We start from the raw sequence: 20397 nt of genomic DNA, 5'->3' as shown, positions 1-20397 counted from the left end.
GAGGTGATATTTATTTATTAATGGTTATGATAAAATGAGCTGGGCAGGGTCAGGCACCATCAGTTTACCTGGTTATTGCTATGATTATGCCAAAATCATGGGTCTGATTTCTCTTTCTTTTCTTTTTGAGATTGATGAGGATGAACCCTTATTTTTGAGTTTGATTGAAGATCTCTTCCCAAATATTCTTCTGGACAAGGCAGGCTACCCTGAACTGGAGGTGGCAATTGATAGACAGGTAATGCATTTCACAGAGTATCAAGTACCCAGTCTGTCTCACCTGGATTTCAGGGAATCAGGTGGAGCTAGTGCAGCCCAAATCTGTGGGTTCCAAGAACAACACCCAGGGCTGTGACTACTTTTTGTGTGTGTGTGTATGTGATCAGAGTATATTTTAATATATTATTGCTAATGAATATAGTAACATATAAAACAAATACATTCAATTTTAATAAAAATTGCTATGTAATTTGCACAATAGCGATTTCTGCTATTCACCTGCAAGACTACTTGATTATATTTTCAGGGAATGGAGTAAAACAAACCTCAGAATGTTTAAATTCTATTTGTTGGCCTAGGACCTGGTTGGATGTGACGACTATTTTAAAAGAGGCTGTTGCACCCCAGGAAAGGGCTCTTCCTGCCCTTGCACAGCCTCACGTCCAGTGGCCACGTGCTAGCAGCCCTGTTACTGATGGAAACCAGATTCCAAAACGAGATGCGATGAGCCAGCAGGGGCTGGCAGGGCTGGGCTGCTGCCTTGCCCAGGCCGGGGTGGCTCTGTCAGTGTCAGATACAATGATCTCATGTGGCCCCTCAGACATCATCTTTCTCTCCTACAATCACTTGTGATTCCTCCCTGGGGCTCTGGGGGAGACTGCTAGGTATCTACACTGGGTGGCCAGATTATGATGACCTCTGAAAGCATAATAATCTGGCCACTCAGTGTATATCCTGTATGTCTAACAGGCTAATATGCAAATTGTCCCCTTGACCAGGAATTTTACCAGCTGGAAGGCGGGCCAACTGCACATGTCCCCTCCCTCTGGTCAGGCTGGCTAGACCACCCATGCACGAATTCATGCACCGAGCTTCTAAAAAAAATTACACACACACACACACTCACACACACACACACACACTGAGTGGCCAGGTTATTATGTGTTCAGAGATCACAATAATAATCTGGCCACTCAGTGTATATCATTAGGTGTTTGATTTCCCATGATATTTGGTACAGCTTTAACTTTTTATAGTCACCTAAGAATGGAAATGAATTATGTAAGCCTTGTGCCTCAATTTCCTTTCCTAGGAAGAAGAGCTGAGGAAAAATGTCATAGAAATGGTGATTAGCTCATATTTATAAAATACATTTAAATTTCTTGAAGATATTTGTAATAAAAGTGAAATATGGTAGCGTTAAATAGGTAGTTTGCTTTAAACATCAATATATAAAAGTTTTAGTCTTTTTTTAAATCAGGTAAGAATGAAATTCATTTTGCAAATGGTTTCTTTATCAAATGGCCTAACTTACTGTAGCATTACCTAAAAAGCTAAGCATAAAGTAATTTGTAAGGTGAGTTGCATTAGTACTTTGTAGCATGTGAAAAATCTGGAGTATATACATAGTGTAAAGTGACACATAATTATTAATCAAATTATTTAAGTAAAAATAAAAGCATTATTTATAGTGCGCTTAAGCATAGCATTCTAGTTAAAAGCATGGGCCATGGAGCTGAATTTCTTGGGCTCAAATCCCCACCTCATAACTTTACAAGTTACTTCATTGCTCTGTGCCTCAGTTTCCTTATCTGTACAATGAAGATATCCATAGTGCCAGTCTCATATTATTGTTATGAAGATTAAATTTAGGATAGTCTGGCAGAGAGTAACTTCCATACATGTATTTGATAGATAAAAACTACGCAGTGCACTTACAAAGAGCTTGACATTTACATGGAATTTCAGTCAGCCTGGCATGCTAAAACTTTCCCCAGTAATTAAATGCTATCTTTTAAGTTGAACATTTAAAATACATTTCAGCCGAAGCTGGTTTGGCTCAGTGGTAGAGTGTCGGTCTGCAGACTGAAAGGCCCCAGGTTTGATTTCGGTCAAGAGCGTGTACATTGGTTGCGGGCACATCCCCAGTAGAGGGTGTGCAGGAGGCAGCTGGTTGATGTCTCTCTCTCATCGACGTTTCTAGCTCTCTATCTCTCTCCCTTCCTCTCTGTTAAAAATCAATAAAATATATTTAAAAAATTAAAAAAATAAAATACATTTCATACTTGAGTCTTTATTCTTTAGCTGCTCTTAAGATGTACATTTAAGAAAATGCTAATATAAATGCATCCATTTCCCAAAGGCAAATGCAGATGTTTCTTATTAGCTTGCTATAACATTGGATTATGTTCAGCCTGCTTTTTGTCAGTGTGCATATATTCTTTTATGCAATATATATTTTTATTGTGATAAAACATGTAATATAAAATTTACCATTTTCGCCATTTTAAGTGGACAGGTTAATGGTATTAAGCACAGTTTCCTTATGGTGTAAACATCGCCACCATCCATCTCCAGAACCTTTTTTCATTTCCTAGAACAAAACTCCATGCTTATTAAACAGTAGCTCCCCATTCCTCTGTCTCCCCCCCCCCCCCCCCCCGCCACTCCCTGCTCTATGCTTAATTTGAGCACATTGGCAAGCCCGGCTTGCTGCTGGTGTGGCTCACTGTAGGGGTTTTGTTATGTTTTCAGGTGGAGGAGGCTGGTTTAATCAGCCACCCTCCTTGGAAACTGAAAGTCATCCAGCTGTTTGAGACACAGAGAGTGCGGCATGGCATGATGACACTGGGGCCCAGCGGAGCAGGGAAAACCACCTGCATCCACACCTTGATGAAAGCCATGACAGGTACTGGGCAGCCACGCTGCATTGCTCTGGGTGACACATTTAACTGGTTGTGGCACATTGGAATGCCCCAAGAGGAAACAAAGGTAGATACACACACATATTTTTATAGGAGAGAATGCTGCTTTACATTTTAGAGAGAACATATTACATTAATGGACTACCAGGGGGGAACATTTCTTTCCATCTTTTCTGAGGTATAATTGACACATACCATTGTGTAAACTTAAGGTGTATAAAGTGTTGATTTGACTCATTTATGAATTGCAAAATGATTAACACCATGGTGTTAGCTAACAGCTCCATCCCATACATAGTTACCATTTCTTTTTTGTGATGAGAACATTTACGATCTACTCTTGTGGCAACATTGAAGTGTATGATGCAATATTATTAGCTGTAATCACTATGCTGTACGTCGGATTCCCAAATTTGTTAATCTAATAACTGGAAGTTTGAACCTTTGACTAATGTCTTCCCACTCCCTACCACGCCTCCCCCACACACCAGCTCCTAGGAATCACCACTCCGTGTTTCTGTGAGTTTGGCTTTTTTAGGTTCCACATGCAGTAAGTCCTTGCTTGGAAACCGACTTTAAGCAAAACAACATGTAATGAAAACAATTTACCATAGGCTAATTGATCCAAGCAAGACTTAAATTCCTGCGGCATATGTTAATTATACATATATATTAATTTTCCACCTGGAAGCAAGTATTTTTCTGGGGAAGTTAACCAAATGCACTTAATTTCCAGATATCCCTAAGCTTCACATCGAAGTCCCTAGCCTGAGGTCACCTGGGGGTAATGGTGATGATTATTCTTGTAATCTCTGGTTCTGATTAGACATTGATGATTCTCTTTATAAGAGTATCAGCATCCCTTAGCTGTGCCAGAGTAGAATTCCAAAATTTCACAGAACTTTGGTTGTGGGAATGCATCCTACAAGGTCCCACAGGGAGAGGTGCTGGTTGGAACCCCAGGGCACTGGTACTGAGTTGGTGGTTGCTGGGAATTACCTCTATCTGATCTAAGGTCCTGTATATGTCAGATTTAGTCTCAGTTTCCTCAGCTGTGGGATGAAGTAATTCTGTGCATCAAACTTCCATCTATGGGGTTTTCACATGGAGACAGGACTATGCTCTCAGCTAGTACCTAACTCCACCAAAATGGAGCTCACACCTGCAGGACTTCTCACGTGGTTTTCAGTGTGCTGACAATTGCCGGGATTTTTATGTAGCTTTAAAATGATGTGTTCTCCCTTTCAAATTATGCTCAATACATTTGTTGTTGTTCTAAAACTGCCTTCTGTTAACTACAAGTGCACCTGGTACAATGACACGAACAAAATGAGCACAAAATATTAAACCATACAGATACATTATGTATAATGTGTTTGGATAATTCATATGGCATCCCTAATGTTGGAAAAGCTCTTTGCAAAGTTGAATTAATCATTAGGCTATTTGCTGTCTATTAACTTGTGCTTGGTTTTAGTATTTCCTGTTTATTATCCTGTTCTTAGTTTTAATAGGTAGGCCAAACATTTGTTATCTTAAATAAAACATTGTTTCTTGCTGAAAACTGTAATTACCCAAAAGATTGAGAAGATAATTGGGCTGACCTTCTACTGAAGAAGTGCAAGACCCATGTATGTTATTTGTTCCCTTATTTTCCATTATGTTTTCATTAAAAATACTTGGAGGTTTTGCGAGGTTCTGAAAAAAAAAGTGGCTATGTCTTCAGGGAGCTTACAGTGTAATGAGTTACAGACAGGCACAGATTTCTTGAAGTCAACTTGGAATCATTATGAGGAAAGTTTGGATAATTATTTTGTGAGCAGGGTGAAAGACAGCAGAATCTTTTCCAAGGAATTATGGAAGGGCTTTCAGAGCAGGTGCTACTGCATCTGAGGTTGGAAGGCTAGGTAGCAGGTGGATATGAGGCAGAAGCAGACTATGATATACCCAGGGAAGCCCATTGACATGAAGAGAATGTAATTGTGTGTGGATGGAAGTGGGGGAGATGATGAGGTATCGCAGATGCTATTGGCGCCCAATGCTATCTTTTTGGCATGACCCTGCTATTGTTGTGGCTGTTGGACAGTTTCTCCCCTCGACACCAATGGTTTCCCTCAGTTTTTCAGCTTTTATGACTTTCTTTGAAGCTAGAGAACTGGCTCAGCCTGGAAATAGGGGTCAGTGAGATCTAATGTATGAGGCAGCCATACCCTTAACCAATGGGGGAGAACAGTTGATGGCAGATGGAGTGATCAGGACACTCAAGAAATGCCTAAGAGGAGAAATTAGAGGAATCACCAACATTTTGCAAGTTAAACATTTTTTTCCTTAATGCTTTTTCTTAGGGCTTTCATAAAAATATTATGATATTCTAAATGAAAATGACATAATTCTACCTTAATGATGTAATTTTTGATAGTTTCTCTTGTATGGGTAACAGACCAAGTCTGGATCTCACCTGTGATTCTTTCACACATGTCAAGAGTTTGCTGGCCTTTTGTTAGATGTGTTTAGATTACTAGCAAAAAGAAAAAGTGTTGCCAGTCTTATGAACATCGTTTATTGCAAAAGCTGAATTGTGACTAAGTTGAACTTCAGCATCATAAAATACTGCAAATAATTACCTTGATTCTTTTTGTGATTTTTGAAAAAAGAGAACTCTGGTCTAATTTTCTAAGTAGGTTTTAATGTAACACCTTTTCAAATATGCACATGTGTGTACCGTATGTTTGCCTGTGTCAACCTCTCCCATAGTGTGCAATATTTTAGTATCTATTTTTAGGGTTTTATACTTTAAACTATTTGTCACTTTTCTGATTATCAACCAAATGCATAGAATCCAACATTTAAGAATAGTTTTAGTATTTGAAAGATTTAAATATCTTTTTTGAGGTTTGCCACAAAAGAAAGATTTTGTTTCCTGCAACATATTATTTTAGCTTATTTTTTTTCCAAATGAGCAAGAACCCATCCCAGCAAATAAAAGCTGATAATGTAGATATAGAAGCCACTTTTAGGTGATATGTCACATATGAGATGCAATCTAGTACGCTATAAGACAAAAGGTTTTTGAGCTGTGAAACTTGAAGAATTTCCAGATTACATTAATTTCTTTGTCAATTCCAACATGGCATCCTTTTTCTCCTCTTATGTAATATGCAGTTTCTTTTACAGAAGGTAAAAGCAAGTGCAATTTAATCATTAAGATATGAGGCTAATTATGACAACTTGGAAATGCAGTAAGACATATTTTCAATGCAATTTTGGATTTTCATATTTTGAACACCTGCTGACTCTACACTACAAATTAGCACCATGTTGCATAATGATGGTTCACTCTACATCTGAGTTGTTTAAAATTTGGATTTACTTGGTCTAGATTGTGGGAAACCACACCGGGAAATGAGGATGAATCCCAAAGCGATTACGGCCCCACAAATGTTTGGGCGGCTCGACGTGGCCACAAATGACTGGACTGATGGGATATTTTCTACTCTTTGGAGGAAAACATTGAGGGCTAAGAAAGGTAGAAGATGAATTATAATACTATTTTTGACATGTACTTCCAAGTAAAATCCTTGGTGGCTCTTTAAAATTAGTAGAAAACTGTATTCTCCATATAATATCTTAATTAAGACTAAGAAGTCATAAATCCGTATAATATCTGTGAATGTTGAAATACTAAAATTATTGACTAGTGTATTTAAAACCTTTTCATCCCTTCTCCCCTTTATTTTATTTATTTATTTTTTTGGTTAAGAAAGGAATTATTTTCCTTTTGAAAAAAATGTTCTTGTATTCCTCTGATTTCTTAGAATAAAAGATATAGAAAAAGATGTTAAGGAAAGTTTATAATATTTAATAAAGTGATTTTACCATAACTGTTTTCACTAAGTATTTTAAAAATGTTCTTAGTTAAGTACAGACTATTAACAAAAACCTGATTCTCCAATAAAATTACTGGAGGAAGTGGGCTTCTATGGAAAAAAAATTGTATATATATAAAATGAAATCTATACTGAATTAATAAATTATTCAGATTATATATGGATAATTATAATATGTTTTTATTGATTTTAGAGAGTGAGGAAGGGAAAGGAAGAGATAGAAATATCCATCGATTGGCTGCCCCCTGCATCCCCTTTACTGGGGATTGAGTCTGAACCCAGGCATGTGCCCTGGGTCTGGAATTGAAACAGGTGCACGGGTTGACACTCAGCCAACTGAACCACACCAGCCAGGCACAAATTATTCAGTTTAGGTGTTTGAATGCTGTTTAAAGAAACTCATAAGGGCTACATTTGTGTATGTATACCCAACCCTCCCCCCCTCCCCCCCAACTCCCCGTTCCACACCTTTGCTTGTATATTCTAGGGGACCATATCTGGATAGTTCTTGATGGTCCAGTCGATGCCATTTGGATTGAAAATCTGAATTCTGTTTTGGATGATAACAAAACTCTAACCCTTGCCAATGGTGATCGGATTCCCATGGCTCCAAACTGCAAGATTGTTTTTGAGCCTCATAACATTGACAATGCTTCTCCTGCTACCGTCTCAAGGAATGGGATGGTTTTCATGAGTTCTTCTATCCTGGACTGGAGTCCTATTCTGGAGGTATGATTGGAAGTTTTCTTTTGTGTAAAGAGAAAGCAGATCCTTTAGTCACATGTGTCAAACACAAGGCCCGCGGGCCAAATCCGTCCCGCCAGGCCTTGCAATGTGGCCCGCACCACGCTGTCATCACTGCACTCCGCTGCGTTTCCATCACAATGACAGTTTATGACTGTTCAGCAAACCATTCGGCCCGCGATTTAGGCTTTATTTTAGATTTTGGCCCCTTCTCTGATTGAGTTCGACACCCCTACTTTAGTGTTTGGGTAGAGTGCCTGCTGATTTTCCCGCAGACCCGCAGGGTGTGATTGCACTTTAATGTCACTGTTTCTGGGAGATCCTCGAATGCTCTGGGACATGCAAACCCTGATTGCCCCTTCCAGGTTTCTTCAGTGCTCTTCTAATCATGGGAGAGCTGTGATTTCCAACCTTTGGGTTGAGGAGAATGACAAGGCCCAGGTGAATCAATAACCCCACCAAACAGTGACTGAATAAATAAAATTAAAATTTTTTCACTTTGGGAATTCATGACATTTTTAAAAGGTATTCATTCGCATAAAGTTTGGGAGCAGCCATCTTAGAATATTAACTTGAAGAAGACAATTTATTAAAATTGCATAGAAGGGATTTTTATTAGACTCAGGATTATAATATTTTAAGTTTTACTTGGAAATAGTATTTCAGATAATTTCTTTTTAATGCATGATAAGGGATATTATTTTATTACTACCAATATATTCTAGAGTATATTACTTATAATTAAATTATAATTAAATAGATACTATAGTGTAAGGCAGAATGCTTATTAGATAAGCCATCTATAAAACCTTTTTTGACATCGTTAGATTATTTTTAATTACATACATGTTTTGGAGATGATTTGGATAGAAAACTTATGAATTCATAATTTGGCTAAAGTAGATGTTTATTTTATATTGCCATTAAATTTTTGTGCTTCTGTTTGTGTATGCGTATATTCTGATTTACTTAATATGATAATGCATTTTCAGAATTTACTCATCTCTGAGTTTTGCAAGAGTTTACATCTGGTAAAGTATGAAGATGTGAAGGAGGAGATTATATAGCAAAATGATACTGACATTGGTTATATCACTAAAAATTCTTCTAAAGGTTTCAGGTTTTACAAATACATTATCCATTCATTAGGGAGAATACAGAGCAAGTGTTCCCAACCCTGGTTTTGCAAAAATAGTCACCAGTGACAGTTCTTATAACACAGATGATTGGTTACCCCCCTACCCCACCCCTCCCAGGCTTGGTAACTACAGATACAGCAAACTCCAAGTCAAAGTGTATTTATGCGATTTCCCCCAAATACTACCAGTTCACAAAGGTTTTAAAAATACTTTTATGCTACTAGCTAATAAATATTGCTATTTATGAAATAAGCTTCCATTATATCTTGTCAATGTTGAGGCTGAATTGGACATTTACATTGATGGTAGACGTATGTAATATTTTTATATGCTTTTAACTAATGCCATTACTTCCTACAAATGAGTGGGAAGAAGCTCGACTCACAGTAATCAGGGAGCAGTACAAGGCCGCACTGAGGGAGCTATGAGAGGACAGAACAATGAGGAGGGTGTTCATGGGAATCTCAGCTCCAGGGAACCAAGCTGATTACTGGGCCCGTAGTTGATGTTTTTGGTCCCATCGACTCAAAAGTGCTGTCTTGTTTTCATTTCATGAGTTGATGAAATATTTGGAACCAACATTATATTGCTTCTGTTTGGAGTCTTTAAGAATGAGCTGATGTCTATATGCCAAAGGAACTTTCTTCCCCTTAAGAAAATACTGTTTTGTGTTAAATTCTATTTTTTGTTATGAATAACCTGTGCTTCCTAATATTGGGTTCCACAGATGACTAAATTCTCTAATTTCTTGAGAATTCTTTGATATTTTTCTACATTGGTTATTAATTAAACTATTGGTGAAAATCTTTGTTTTCCATTTTGCAAAATCTGGGTATGGATTTCCTTTGTTGACCTTTTATTCTGCTTTGTTTTAAAAAATTATTTCCATGTTATTGCCCCCTTATTTTTTTTCTAGCAAATTTTAATCAAGAGCTGAAGACCTTTTCCTCCATTTTGGATTCACAAATTGAGCATATGTGTAGTGAAGTAGGTGACTATGTGGATGCTGGAGCCAGATTCTGGGTTTGAATCCTGGCTTTGCCACCTACCAGCTATGGGATCCTGGGCATGTTATTTAAATTCCCCGGACTCCAGTTTTCTCATATGTAAAAGAAGGATGATAATAACTCTTACCTCATAGAATTGTTTTGAGCATTTAATGAGTTAATGCATGAAGGCACTTCTATCAAGGCCTGGCCCATCATAAGTGTGGTATACTCATTAGTTACTGTTATTAATCAATATTTTAAGAGCTTTTGTTCCAATGTGACCATTTCTCTGGTGTACTACTAAATCTAATTCATGCTTTAATTTGTAAATGGACAGGGTTTTCTTAAAAAGCGCTCACCTCAAGAAGCTGAAATTCTTCGACAGCTGTACACCACATCTTTTCCCGCCCTGTATCGCTTCAGTGTTCAGAACTTAGAACACAAGATGGAGATGCTCGAGGCCTTTGTCATCATGCAGAGCATTCACATGCTGCAAGGTCTGATCCCTCCCAAGGTCAGTGGCTCCGTTTTCTGGAGAATTTCTCTCTCATTGGCGGAGTCATACTGTGCAGAGGGCAGTATTTGAAGTTGCTTTTGTTAGAGCTGTGAGGAGGGGAGATGTTTCACACATGGGCATATTTTTCTTTTTTCCCCCATAAAGCAAGCCATGGTTTTGTAATTTAGTTGCAGGTTTTGCAAACCAGCTGGGTTGGTTTTCCTTTACATCAGTCTTTCCCAGTCTTGGTTTCCCAGTCTTATTCATCTTTTCCTTGTTCTGTTTTTTTTGGGAAAACTATCGACCCTTTTATACCTTGGCTATTTTCCTTACAACCTCAAAGCAAAGTTTTGGTGTGAGAGTTACGTACATTTTGCTCTTTCGATTCAGGAACAGGGCGTGGAGGTCACACCGGAGCACCTGGAAAGGCTGTTCGTTTTCTCCCTGATGTGGAGCGTGGGGGCCCCGCTGGAGCTGGGGGGTCGGTGCCGGCTGGAACACTGGCTGCGGTCTCAGGAAACGCTGGCTTTGGACCTGCCGCCTCTATCCGGAACCGCCGACACCATGTTTGACTATTACGTCACATCGGATGGTGAGGACGCTCACTTCCATTTGTATGTAGCGCACTAGAACAGTTTTATATATATGGTAAAAATGGGAATATTCATGTGTGAAGAAAGCTAATTGTTTCTTTTTCAAATATTGTATACTGGACTTTTAATGAATTAAATACAAAATTTAAAACCCAAATCAGATCCATATTAGCTATTCATATGATACAATCAGTAATTTATATAAACATTACAAAGTGTGAAGTATATTTTTACCAAATATGTATGTATGTGTGTGTGTATGTGTATATATATATATATATATATATATATATGTGCATACATATATTTAAAGTACATACATTTACAGATATGAATTGCACATATGCAGTATATGCAATATTTCTATATGGCATCCGAGGGGCTTATATTTTTGGATTACAATTAAGGACGTGAGTAATGAAAAGTTTGTGAGATTAAACATTTGAAAATGATTTTATGTACATACTACTGCCATAGTGTTCTGTATGTTCATACACATTTTATGTTATTAAAAACCTACGTATTTAAAAGAAAATTTCAGGATTCTTTGAAATATTTCTTAATAGTACAAATTTGAAATAGTTTCTAGGGAAATTCTGACTCAGCTAACACGTACTTGGATAGTACTTAGATCTTTCTGATGTTAATGATCTTTATTTTATGGGGAATTTTTTGAAGATGTCTTCATGAAATGTCAAGGATGTCTGCTCATTACAGTCAATTAATAGGAATGACTATGGCAGGTGCATGTTCTGTATACCTCAGGTAAATGGATGCACTGGAACACCTGTACTGAGGAATATGAGTATCCACCTAACACCACCCCGGAATATGGCTCTATCCTGGTGCCAAATGTTGACAATGTGAGGACTGACTTCCTAATTAAAACCATCGCTAAACAGGGCAAGGTATGGCTCTTTAACTTTGATTAAAAATTGCAAATTTAACAATGTCACTTGAGAATGCGAATCTAAATATTACCCCAATTAGTATGCTTCTTCTTATTCTCCAATAACAATATTAGCATTGAATAGCTCTCATTCATAACTAATTATTTCAAAGAGAAACCCATCTCTGGATTATTGTATTACTTTGCTAGGGTTGGCGTAAGAACTGGGTGGCTTAGATAAGATACTTTTCCCACTCCCTCCCCCAAAATCCCCTCCACAGTTCTGGAGGCTTGAAGTCTAAGACGAATGTGTTAGCAGGTTTAGCTTTCTTTCTGAAGCCTCTCTCCATGGCTCACAGATGGCTTACTAGCCCCCATGGCCTTCCTTGCTGTTTCTTTTTGTATCCAAATTCCCTCCTCTTATAAGGATGCCAGTTAGATTGAGGTAGGGCTCACCTTAATGGCCCCATTTTAACTTAATTATCTCTTTGAAGACCTTTTCTCCATATTAGTCACATTATGAGGTACCAGGTGCCAGAGCTTCAAACTGTGATTCTGGGGGGACTGAGGGGCACTGCCAATTCAGCCCATGACAATGATCTTACTGTATTTCTTGGATTTCTTTCTCAACCCCTGTTGTAGGCTGTGCTGTTAATTGGTGAGCAAGGGACAGCCAAAACGGTCATAATGAAAGGATTTATGTCAAAATACGACCCTGAAAGTCACATGACCAAGAGTCTGAACTTTTCTTCTGCAACCACCCCACTCATGTTTCAGGTAACGGCTCTTGGGGTTTGCCTGGCAGCCCAGGTTTGTGATAAACTGGAGAGTCCAATCTCTCTACTGTTCTGCTGTGCTCGCTGAGCTGCTTCTCCACCCCCACAGCCATAATAGGTCCCTACCTATGTCTTCCATTATCTGTTATTCAACTGCAGTAGAATTTCTCCCTAATTAGATTAAAATATATAAACATCTTAAGTTATGGAGAAATGAAAAACATAGATAAGGTACTGAAAACCTTGATCCTATTTAAAATATCTATGTAGAAAAGCCTGCAAAATCTAAAGTGGACTGAAAGAAATAGTTATTCCTCCATGGAAACCTACTTCCTCTCCTTACTGTTGTTACCAAATGCCAGTCTTTGAGTCCCTGTGCTGGCATGCACTGGCCCAAAGAAATGTGTGAGCAGGAGTTTGCAGTCAAGAAAGGAAGCTGTTTATTACTATTCTAGAGGCCTGGTGCACAAAACTCATGCATGGGCGTGTGTCCTTCAGTCCAGCCTGCACCCTCTCCAATCTGGGACCCCTCGAGGGCAGTTGGACATCCCTCTCACAATCCAGGACTGCTGGATCCCAATTGTTTGCCTGCTTGCCAGCCTAGCCTGATCACCCTCTAACCACTTCCCTGCCAGCCTGATCGATGCCTAACTGCTCCCCTGCCATCCCGATTGCCCCAACTGCCCTCCCCTGCAGGCCTTGTCACCCCTAACTGTCTTCCCCTGCCAGGCTGTTCACCCACAACTACCATCCCCTGCAGGTCTGGCCAACCTTAATTGTCCTCCCCTGAAGGCCTGGTTGCCTCTAACTGCCCTCCCCTGCAGGCCTGGTACCCCCCAACTGCCCTCCCCTGCTGGCCATCTTGTAGTGGCCATCTTTGACTACATGGGGGCAGCCATCTTGTGTTAGAGTGATGGTCAATTTGCATAAGAAAGGGCTTAGCATAAAAGAGGCAACAGGAGAGCCTAGGCTGGGCTGCCCTCACTCCCTGGGAAGTCAGAGAAAAGGGGGCCTTGGGAATAGGGTCAGGGTTTAGTCTGGAATGAGCTGCCACTGGCCATTGCTACCCTGGTTGCAAGCCTCATGGCGTCCTTTAGAGTTTAGGAGATGTGTGCCTGTGAGGAAAGGAAAGAGGGAAGAAGAAGGGAAAAGGAATGGCGGGAGCTGCTCCCCAGAGGGAGAGCGCACGCCGGGTTCTTTGTCTGTAAGCTTTTATGTCTCTCTTGTAGGTGGGACTCTTAGAGGAGGCCTCAGGGGAGAGTTCCAACAGAATAGTCATCAGTTTTCTAGTCATGCTCCTTGAGGGCTGTGGTCTCCACTGATTGGCCAGTGTCAGGTCCCTAGTCATTGCAGCTGGTCCTGGTGTCACTCACCTGGATTTGCTGCTTTTCTGGGTCTGGAGCCGAAATACAGCTGGGGCCTAGGTGTTATCGCTAAGGCGGTGACCTTCTGTATCTGTGTACCTGCCAGTTTGTTCAGCTGTCTGCCTGTTTCCCTGTGACCTGTCCTGGCGTACTGGCCTCTCAAAGGGAAGGTCTGGGTGGAAGGGACCCAGCAGTGGTATTTTGTGTTTGGGGAACAGCACATTAAAGTATCCCAGGCTGGCAAGATGCCAACATTGTAAACATTCCTTGATTTAAAGAACTTTCGTTACTTTTACTTTAGGAGTATATTCTCTTTACAAGTTATAATTGTAATTCTACTTGTGGATGCAGATTTTAAAATCAAAGCATGATTTGTATTTTTTTCTTTTTCATTATGTTGGGTAATTGTCTAGCTATTCCCCCTTTTTTTGAGACTGGATTAAATCTTTAGGGCTGCAGTACAATTCTGATAGAAACCACCTGGAGTCACTAAAGACTTTACAAATGAAGGGCTAAGGCTCCCACAAAACTCCCTCACTCCAAATAACAGTCTCAGGCTCAAGGGGTCCAGCCCTTCAGCTCTTAGGAACAACTGCCTACAAATTCTGGGGTCCATATGACCCTCTCAGTTTTGATAATTCACTAGAATGACTCACAGAGTGTAGAAAAATGCTGTGCCTAGGCGCACATGTGTCAAACACAAGGCCCGCGGGCCAAATCCGTCCCGCCAGGCCTTGCAATGTGGCCCCCACTGCGCTGTCATCACTGCACTCCGCTGCGTTTCCATCACAATGACACTTTATGACTGTTCAGCAAACCATTCGGCCCGTGATTTAGGCTGGATTTTAGATTTTGGCCCCTTCTCTGATTGAGTTCGACACCCCTAGAGGGTTATGGTTTTAGCCGGGACCGGTTTGGCTCAGTGGATAGAGCGTCGGCCTGCGGACTGAAAGGTCCTGGGTTCGATTCCGGTCAAGGGCATGTACCTTGGTTGCGGTATACCCCAGTGGGGGGTGTGCAAGAGACAGCTGGTCGGTGTTTCTCTCTCATCGATGTTTCTTATTCTCTGTACCTCTCAATTCCTCTCTGTGTAAAATCAATTAAAAAAATAGAGTTATGGTTTTAACGTAAAAGTTATGAATCAGGATCAGCCAAATGAAGACACATGGGGCAAAGTTTGGGAGGGTCTCAAATGCTCACCTGCTGTGTCCCCAGAATGCGTTACTCTCTAACCACATGGTGTATATCACCAACCAGAAAGCTCACTTGAAGTACGGTATCCAGAATTTTTATTGGGTTTCATTACATAGACATGGTTGGTTGAATCATTGGCTATGTAAGTGATGGAACTCAGTCTGCAAGCCTTCTCCCATCCAAGGGGATAAGCTGATAACTCATACCCCAAAGTCCCAAACCTCATATGGTTTTTCTGACATGTGTGTTCTGAGGGACCCACTGTGAATTACAGAAATATTCCTGTTACTCAGGAAATCCCATGGATTTAAAGGCTCTCTCCTAAGACCTGGGGAGAAGTCTAGCCACCTTTTTTAGTATAGAATAAGACCTTTTTAGTAATTCTTGGTGACATTTACCTCTTTAAGGTAGTAAAGATCTGTGGTCTATGTCTCTTATATGTACCCTGACTGGGGATTGAACCTGTAACATTGGCATATGTCTCTTTAACATGATATATTTATTAATTTTTTTCTGGAAAAAAATTATCTAGTGTATTATCTAGAAAGCAACTCATAGACTATATAATACACTTTGTTGATATGCAAACTCATAGACTATATAATACACTTCTAACAATGGTACCATATTGAAGTGTGACAATTAGAAGAATTATGAAGCAGGATTTTCTGATTCACAACTACTTTAGACCAATTCCCTCCTGCCCTTCAGTGTGGCGGTGGTATCAGCAATTCTTCCGTTTTCTGTTCAGAAACATCACAGGATCATATACTCCGTTTAGTGTCTGTTTTGACTGCTGAGCACTCAAGCTTTTGATTAAGTTAGAGTCATTAGGTTTGGGAAGCTTTCGATTAGCCAAACTGCTGTAATTAACATTCTCACTGTAATTTACAGCCTTTTATGCTAAACATGGGCTGATGGAGCCACGCATTTGTCTCGGTATCTCCCACTTATCTGAATCCAAACCAAGTTGAAAGTCTAGATGAGAAAACAGCACTGTCCAATCATCCTGTGTTGCCGTGATAGCACACAGTCTATTCAGGACACATTTACTTTCATCAGGGTTTCCTTTCTGTATGCTATCGCTCTCATATCTTTCATCAGTAGAAGGACTGGCTGTATGTCCCTCTTTGCCTGGGACAGTCTAGTTTACTTCCATTGTCTGAGATTAATAATTAATGGCATGCCCTGTCATGATCAAAAGTGTGTGCTTTGGGCAAAAATTACATGGTCACCCTATTCTTTGGTGGAGAGAATTAAGTTGGTCTTTAAAAAAATATATATATATTATTGATTTTTTTTACAGAGAGGAAGGGAGAGGGATAGAGAGTTAGAAACATCGATGAGAGAGAAACATCGATCAGCTGCCGCCTGCACACCTCTTACTGGGGATGTGCCCACAACCAAGATACATGTCCTTGACAGGAATTGAACCTGGGAACTTTCAGTCTGCAGGCCAATGCTCTAGCCGCTGAGCCAAACCGATTAGGGCTCAGTTGGTCTTGAAAATTAGATTTCTTTTCACAAGCAAATACTGTTTTAATGTACTTTTCTATTTTTTTTAAGAGTAACCCATACATATCTTTCAAAATTTAAGCAATACAGAAAGGTAAGAAGAAAGTGAAAGTTTCTTGAGAGAATTTCTAAATTCTGAATTTATCTCTTCTAAAAATAATCATAAAGTGTTTTGAATGTAACAGTATTATGAATGGTTTGCATATCAATAGATTTTTTTTTCTTAGAAAAATAAGAATCAAAGAGCTGGGAAGGAAATTCCATATTTTTTTCTAGACTCAGAACTGTGTTTTAAAATGCAATTTTAGGCAGAAGACTAAGCTACAAAACAAGGAGCCAAGGATTTGCTGTGGTAGAATTGGAGCTGGGCTTCTGAGACCCCTTCTAGTCTCATCCTTGCTTCCTGCAGCGGTCCCTGCATTGGCAGAACATTCTTTTGACTCCTCAAAACACAATTGGAAGACTATTTTGCAGAGGGAGATTATGTGGAAGTATTTTTTCATGGTAAAGTTCCCTAAAAATGTCAGGTTTTACTGTTAATATTAATGCACTCAGATGGAGGGAGATTAAAGTATCTGAGCTCACACAGTCTGTAGCAAAACCCAAGAGAGAAAACTGATTCCAATGCCTTCCATGGTGCTTTCCTAGCTCACCCATGTGTTTCCTTCTAATGGCTGTTCTTTACCCACATTGATATTCAAATAATTGATTCATTACTTAGTAGTGCATTTGTTTTATTTTTGCTTTGTAATTATGCACCATTGCATTTTCATGTTCTTTGAGATACCGTTTTACTATTTATAGTGTACATTTTAAGTCTTAGTCTAAGACCATTTTCATTGGTTTGCACGAATTGTAATAACGGGAAGATCTTATATAGGCAGTAGATTTATTTTGTATCCAAGATGCATTTATTTGGGATGGTTCCCTACTCACCTCCACTCAGGTGCTTTGGCTTCTGCTTCCTTCTGAAGGAGCATCCTCTGTAAACTTTGCCTTTCCTCCTGTTGGCTGACAGAGGACTGTGGGACACCAACACATGCAACTACCATTGGTGCATGACTAAAGATGGTGGTGATTTCACAGCATCCTAGGCATTTAACATCCAGATAGTAGGGACTGGACTCTGTACCAAGCGCTTCTTCTTGTGCTTTGTCTTCTCTCTTCTGGAGAGGAATGAAGGAGGCATGCTGATGTGGGGATGTCATTACCACTAGAAAGCTAGGCAGTAGATTTTTTAGTAAAGAGAACAAACTCTCCATTTTTATGTTTTAGCTAAATACTAATTGCAGATAAATGGAAGCATAAAATTAAGTATATTTCAATATAATTAGATGTAAAATGTATGGAAAATGATTCAAGTGCTGATATATAGAGATATGTACAATAATAATAAAATATCTCTTTTTTATAATACATTAAGGTCACTAAGTGCTTTCATATATATTTTATCATTATATCGTATGCCTATATATTAATACACATACGTGGATATATGTATGATTCATGCATTGTTACATACACTCCCACTTCTGAGCTGTGATTTAGACATACTAAGTGACTTACATCAAATGACAATGTTAGTGGGAGAAGTACCAGTAGCAGTTGAATCCTTTTTTTTTTTTTTTTTTTTTTTTTCTGACTGAAACCTAATCAAAGCTATTGAGTAGGCCATGCCGGTTATGCAGGTTTATGCTATGTCCCATTCACAGAGACGGTCATATGAATGGTAAATCCAAAAACTGGGCAGTGCACAACATCCTCAGCTATATGGGACCCTGCCAGTACCCCTTCCAATGCAATCCATTTCCCTCTGTCAGACTGGAGTAGGCATGTACACAATCAGGTGTAGCTGATGTGATAAGTGCTGCTCGTGGTGTAAGGTAAGCATTGGAGAGCCCAGAGGAAGGGGGATGAGTTTCTTTAGGGGATTACAGAAATCAGTATAATGAAAGAATTGATCATGACCTGGGGAAATTGAATATTTCTGTTATATTAATTTCAGGAATTATAGAGGCTTATTAATCTATTAAGAAATTAATTGAGAAAATTGAATTGCCCCAGCAGCTCTTAGGACTGCTAGCTTAGAATGGAGAGGGGCAGCTTTCCTCACCTCCATTCCTCTATTTCTAAGTCTGTCTGGATCCCTAAACATCTAGTTTTTATTTCTTAAAGCACCACTGACATAACTGGGATAACCCTGGTTTTCCATCTGTGTATGAGATAAACAACAACACCAGGGTCCTTTGTTGGTTCTGTAAATTGCTTGCGATGATGTCATGCTGACTACCATTCCCAGATTTCAAAGTAAATTTTTTTTTTTGTTTATTCTTAGGGAACAGTATAAACTTTTTATAATCCAAGCACTTGCTAAAGATTTCAAAAATTTTAAAAATATGTTTTTATTGATTTTAGAGAGAGCAGAAGGGAGAGGGATAGAGAGAGATAGAAACATTAATGAGCTGCTTCCTGCATATCCCCTATAGGAGATGGAGTCTGCAACCAAGGCATGTGTCCTGACCAGGAATCAAACTGATAACCTCTTAGTTCATGGCTCAATATTCAACCATTGAGCCATACTGGCCAGGTTCAAAATTTTTTTAAATCAATAGCTGGGTTGAGAGAAGTAACATTTAAGGAAGAACATTCATTTACATCAGTACTTCAGAAGTTGTGTTTGGCATAATGCTTATCCTGAGAGGTTTCTCTTGATTAGAAATGGCTACTCTAGGAATATGTAAATAAGGTACCATAATGAACACTGTAAGCCAGCCTGTGAGATGAGTATCAGTCTAAGGTATGTTTTTATTGGTAAATGTATCTGAATGAATCATGACCTTGAAGGGCTGGAAAAAGAGACTGAAGAGTGTTTAGAAATGAGACTGGAATGGTAAGCAGGGAGCATTATGGAGATCCCTGTAAATTACTAATGGGGAACCACTAGAGTATTGTGTAGGGTTACATTGCCGCTTAGGGAGTTCGTTCTGGCTGTGGAGTTGGAGAACAAGATGGAAGAAATGTGGCTGCGCATCTCCAGAGGACTGGAGAGGGGATAGTGGAGTTGTTTATGTTTGATGTGTCGATTTTGTTATGCAATGGATTATACAGGTGGGGAAGTCTAGTTGGAGATACCAGTCCAAGTTTGTGGTTTCCCCACACATTCTCAAATAGATGTGTAAACGACACATAGCATCATATTACATTACAATTACTGTGTTTCAGGCCTTCAGGAGGTCCCAGCAAACTTCAGAATTCATTAGGTAACTATTTAATGGGAAGCAATTCTAAAAACAGAAAGAAGTCTCAACTCTAGGTTCACAAGCTACTTATTTGTTCTCCCTACTTTGTTTTTGTCAAATTAGCTCTTTTATGATATATATATATATATATATATATATATATATATATATATATATAGCTTACTATTAATTTCCTGCTATTCAAAGGAATTAGGTCATCATGAAGGGGAAGAAACTGCAGGTATGTGGCTATTGCTTCATATTATCTCATTTAGTCCACCTATGGCTTTTAGCTCTTAGGAGACATAAAATCTTTATGTGCTTGTGTGTTCTCACAAATAGACCCGGGAATGCCTGGAAGGCTCTAGTGCCAGAGAGAGGTGTCGGAATATTATTAATTGCCTTATGCATTTAAATTCGTTGGAAAGCAGAGCTAAATTTAGCCTAGTTCATTACTTCAAAGAATTTGCTTCTATGTCAGGGAATATAAAATTCTTTCTGCCATTGCACTGTTGTCATGGGAGATTTGTTTTGCAATTGAATGAGTTGTGATATATTTATATATCTTTCTATATAAAAATGGTGAAAAAATTTTATATCCTTTGCTACTTATTATTTGTTAAAATGAGGATAGAAACTTAAAATTTA

The 20397-nt window shown here is 39.1% G+C and overlaps 1 protein-coding gene and 1 pseudogene across 1 annotated transcript in view; one reads left to right on the top strand and one right to left on the bottom strand.

Annotated features, from left to right (window-relative positions):
- The window catches only part of DNAH5 (dynein axonemal heavy chain 5), a 193852-nt gene that overhangs the window by 104950 nt on the left and 68505 nt on the right, over positions 1-20397 (top strand). Inside the window, exons 40-47 of the mRNA XM_045571576.1 lie at positions 131-238; positions 2755-2908; positions 6304-6450; positions 7299-7540; positions 10021-10197; positions 10570-10771; positions 11538-11680; positions 12304-12438. Coding sequence (XP_045427532.1) covers positions 131-238; positions 2755-2908; positions 6304-6450; positions 7299-7540; positions 10021-10197; positions 10570-10771; positions 11538-11680; positions 12304-12438 — 1308 coding nt within the window. The remainder of the gene's footprint in view (positions 1-130; positions 239-2754; positions 2909-6303; positions 6451-7298; positions 7541-10020; positions 10198-10569; positions 10772-11537; positions 11681-12303; positions 12439-20397) is intronic.
- On the bottom strand, positions 17439-18629 carry LOC118702942 (annotated as a pseudogene).

The sequence above is a fragment of the Pipistrellus kuhlii genome, unplaced genomic scaffold, assembly GCF_014108245.1.
Source record: "Pipistrellus kuhlii isolate mPipKuh1 unplaced genomic scaffold, mPipKuh1.p scaffold_m20_p_4, whole genome shotgun sequence".
In the NCBI taxonomy this organism is placed as follows: domain Eukaryota; kingdom Metazoa; phylum Chordata; class Mammalia; order Chiroptera; family Vespertilionidae; genus Pipistrellus; species Pipistrellus kuhlii.
This window is presented reverse-complemented; position numbering and strand designations above follow the sequence as displayed.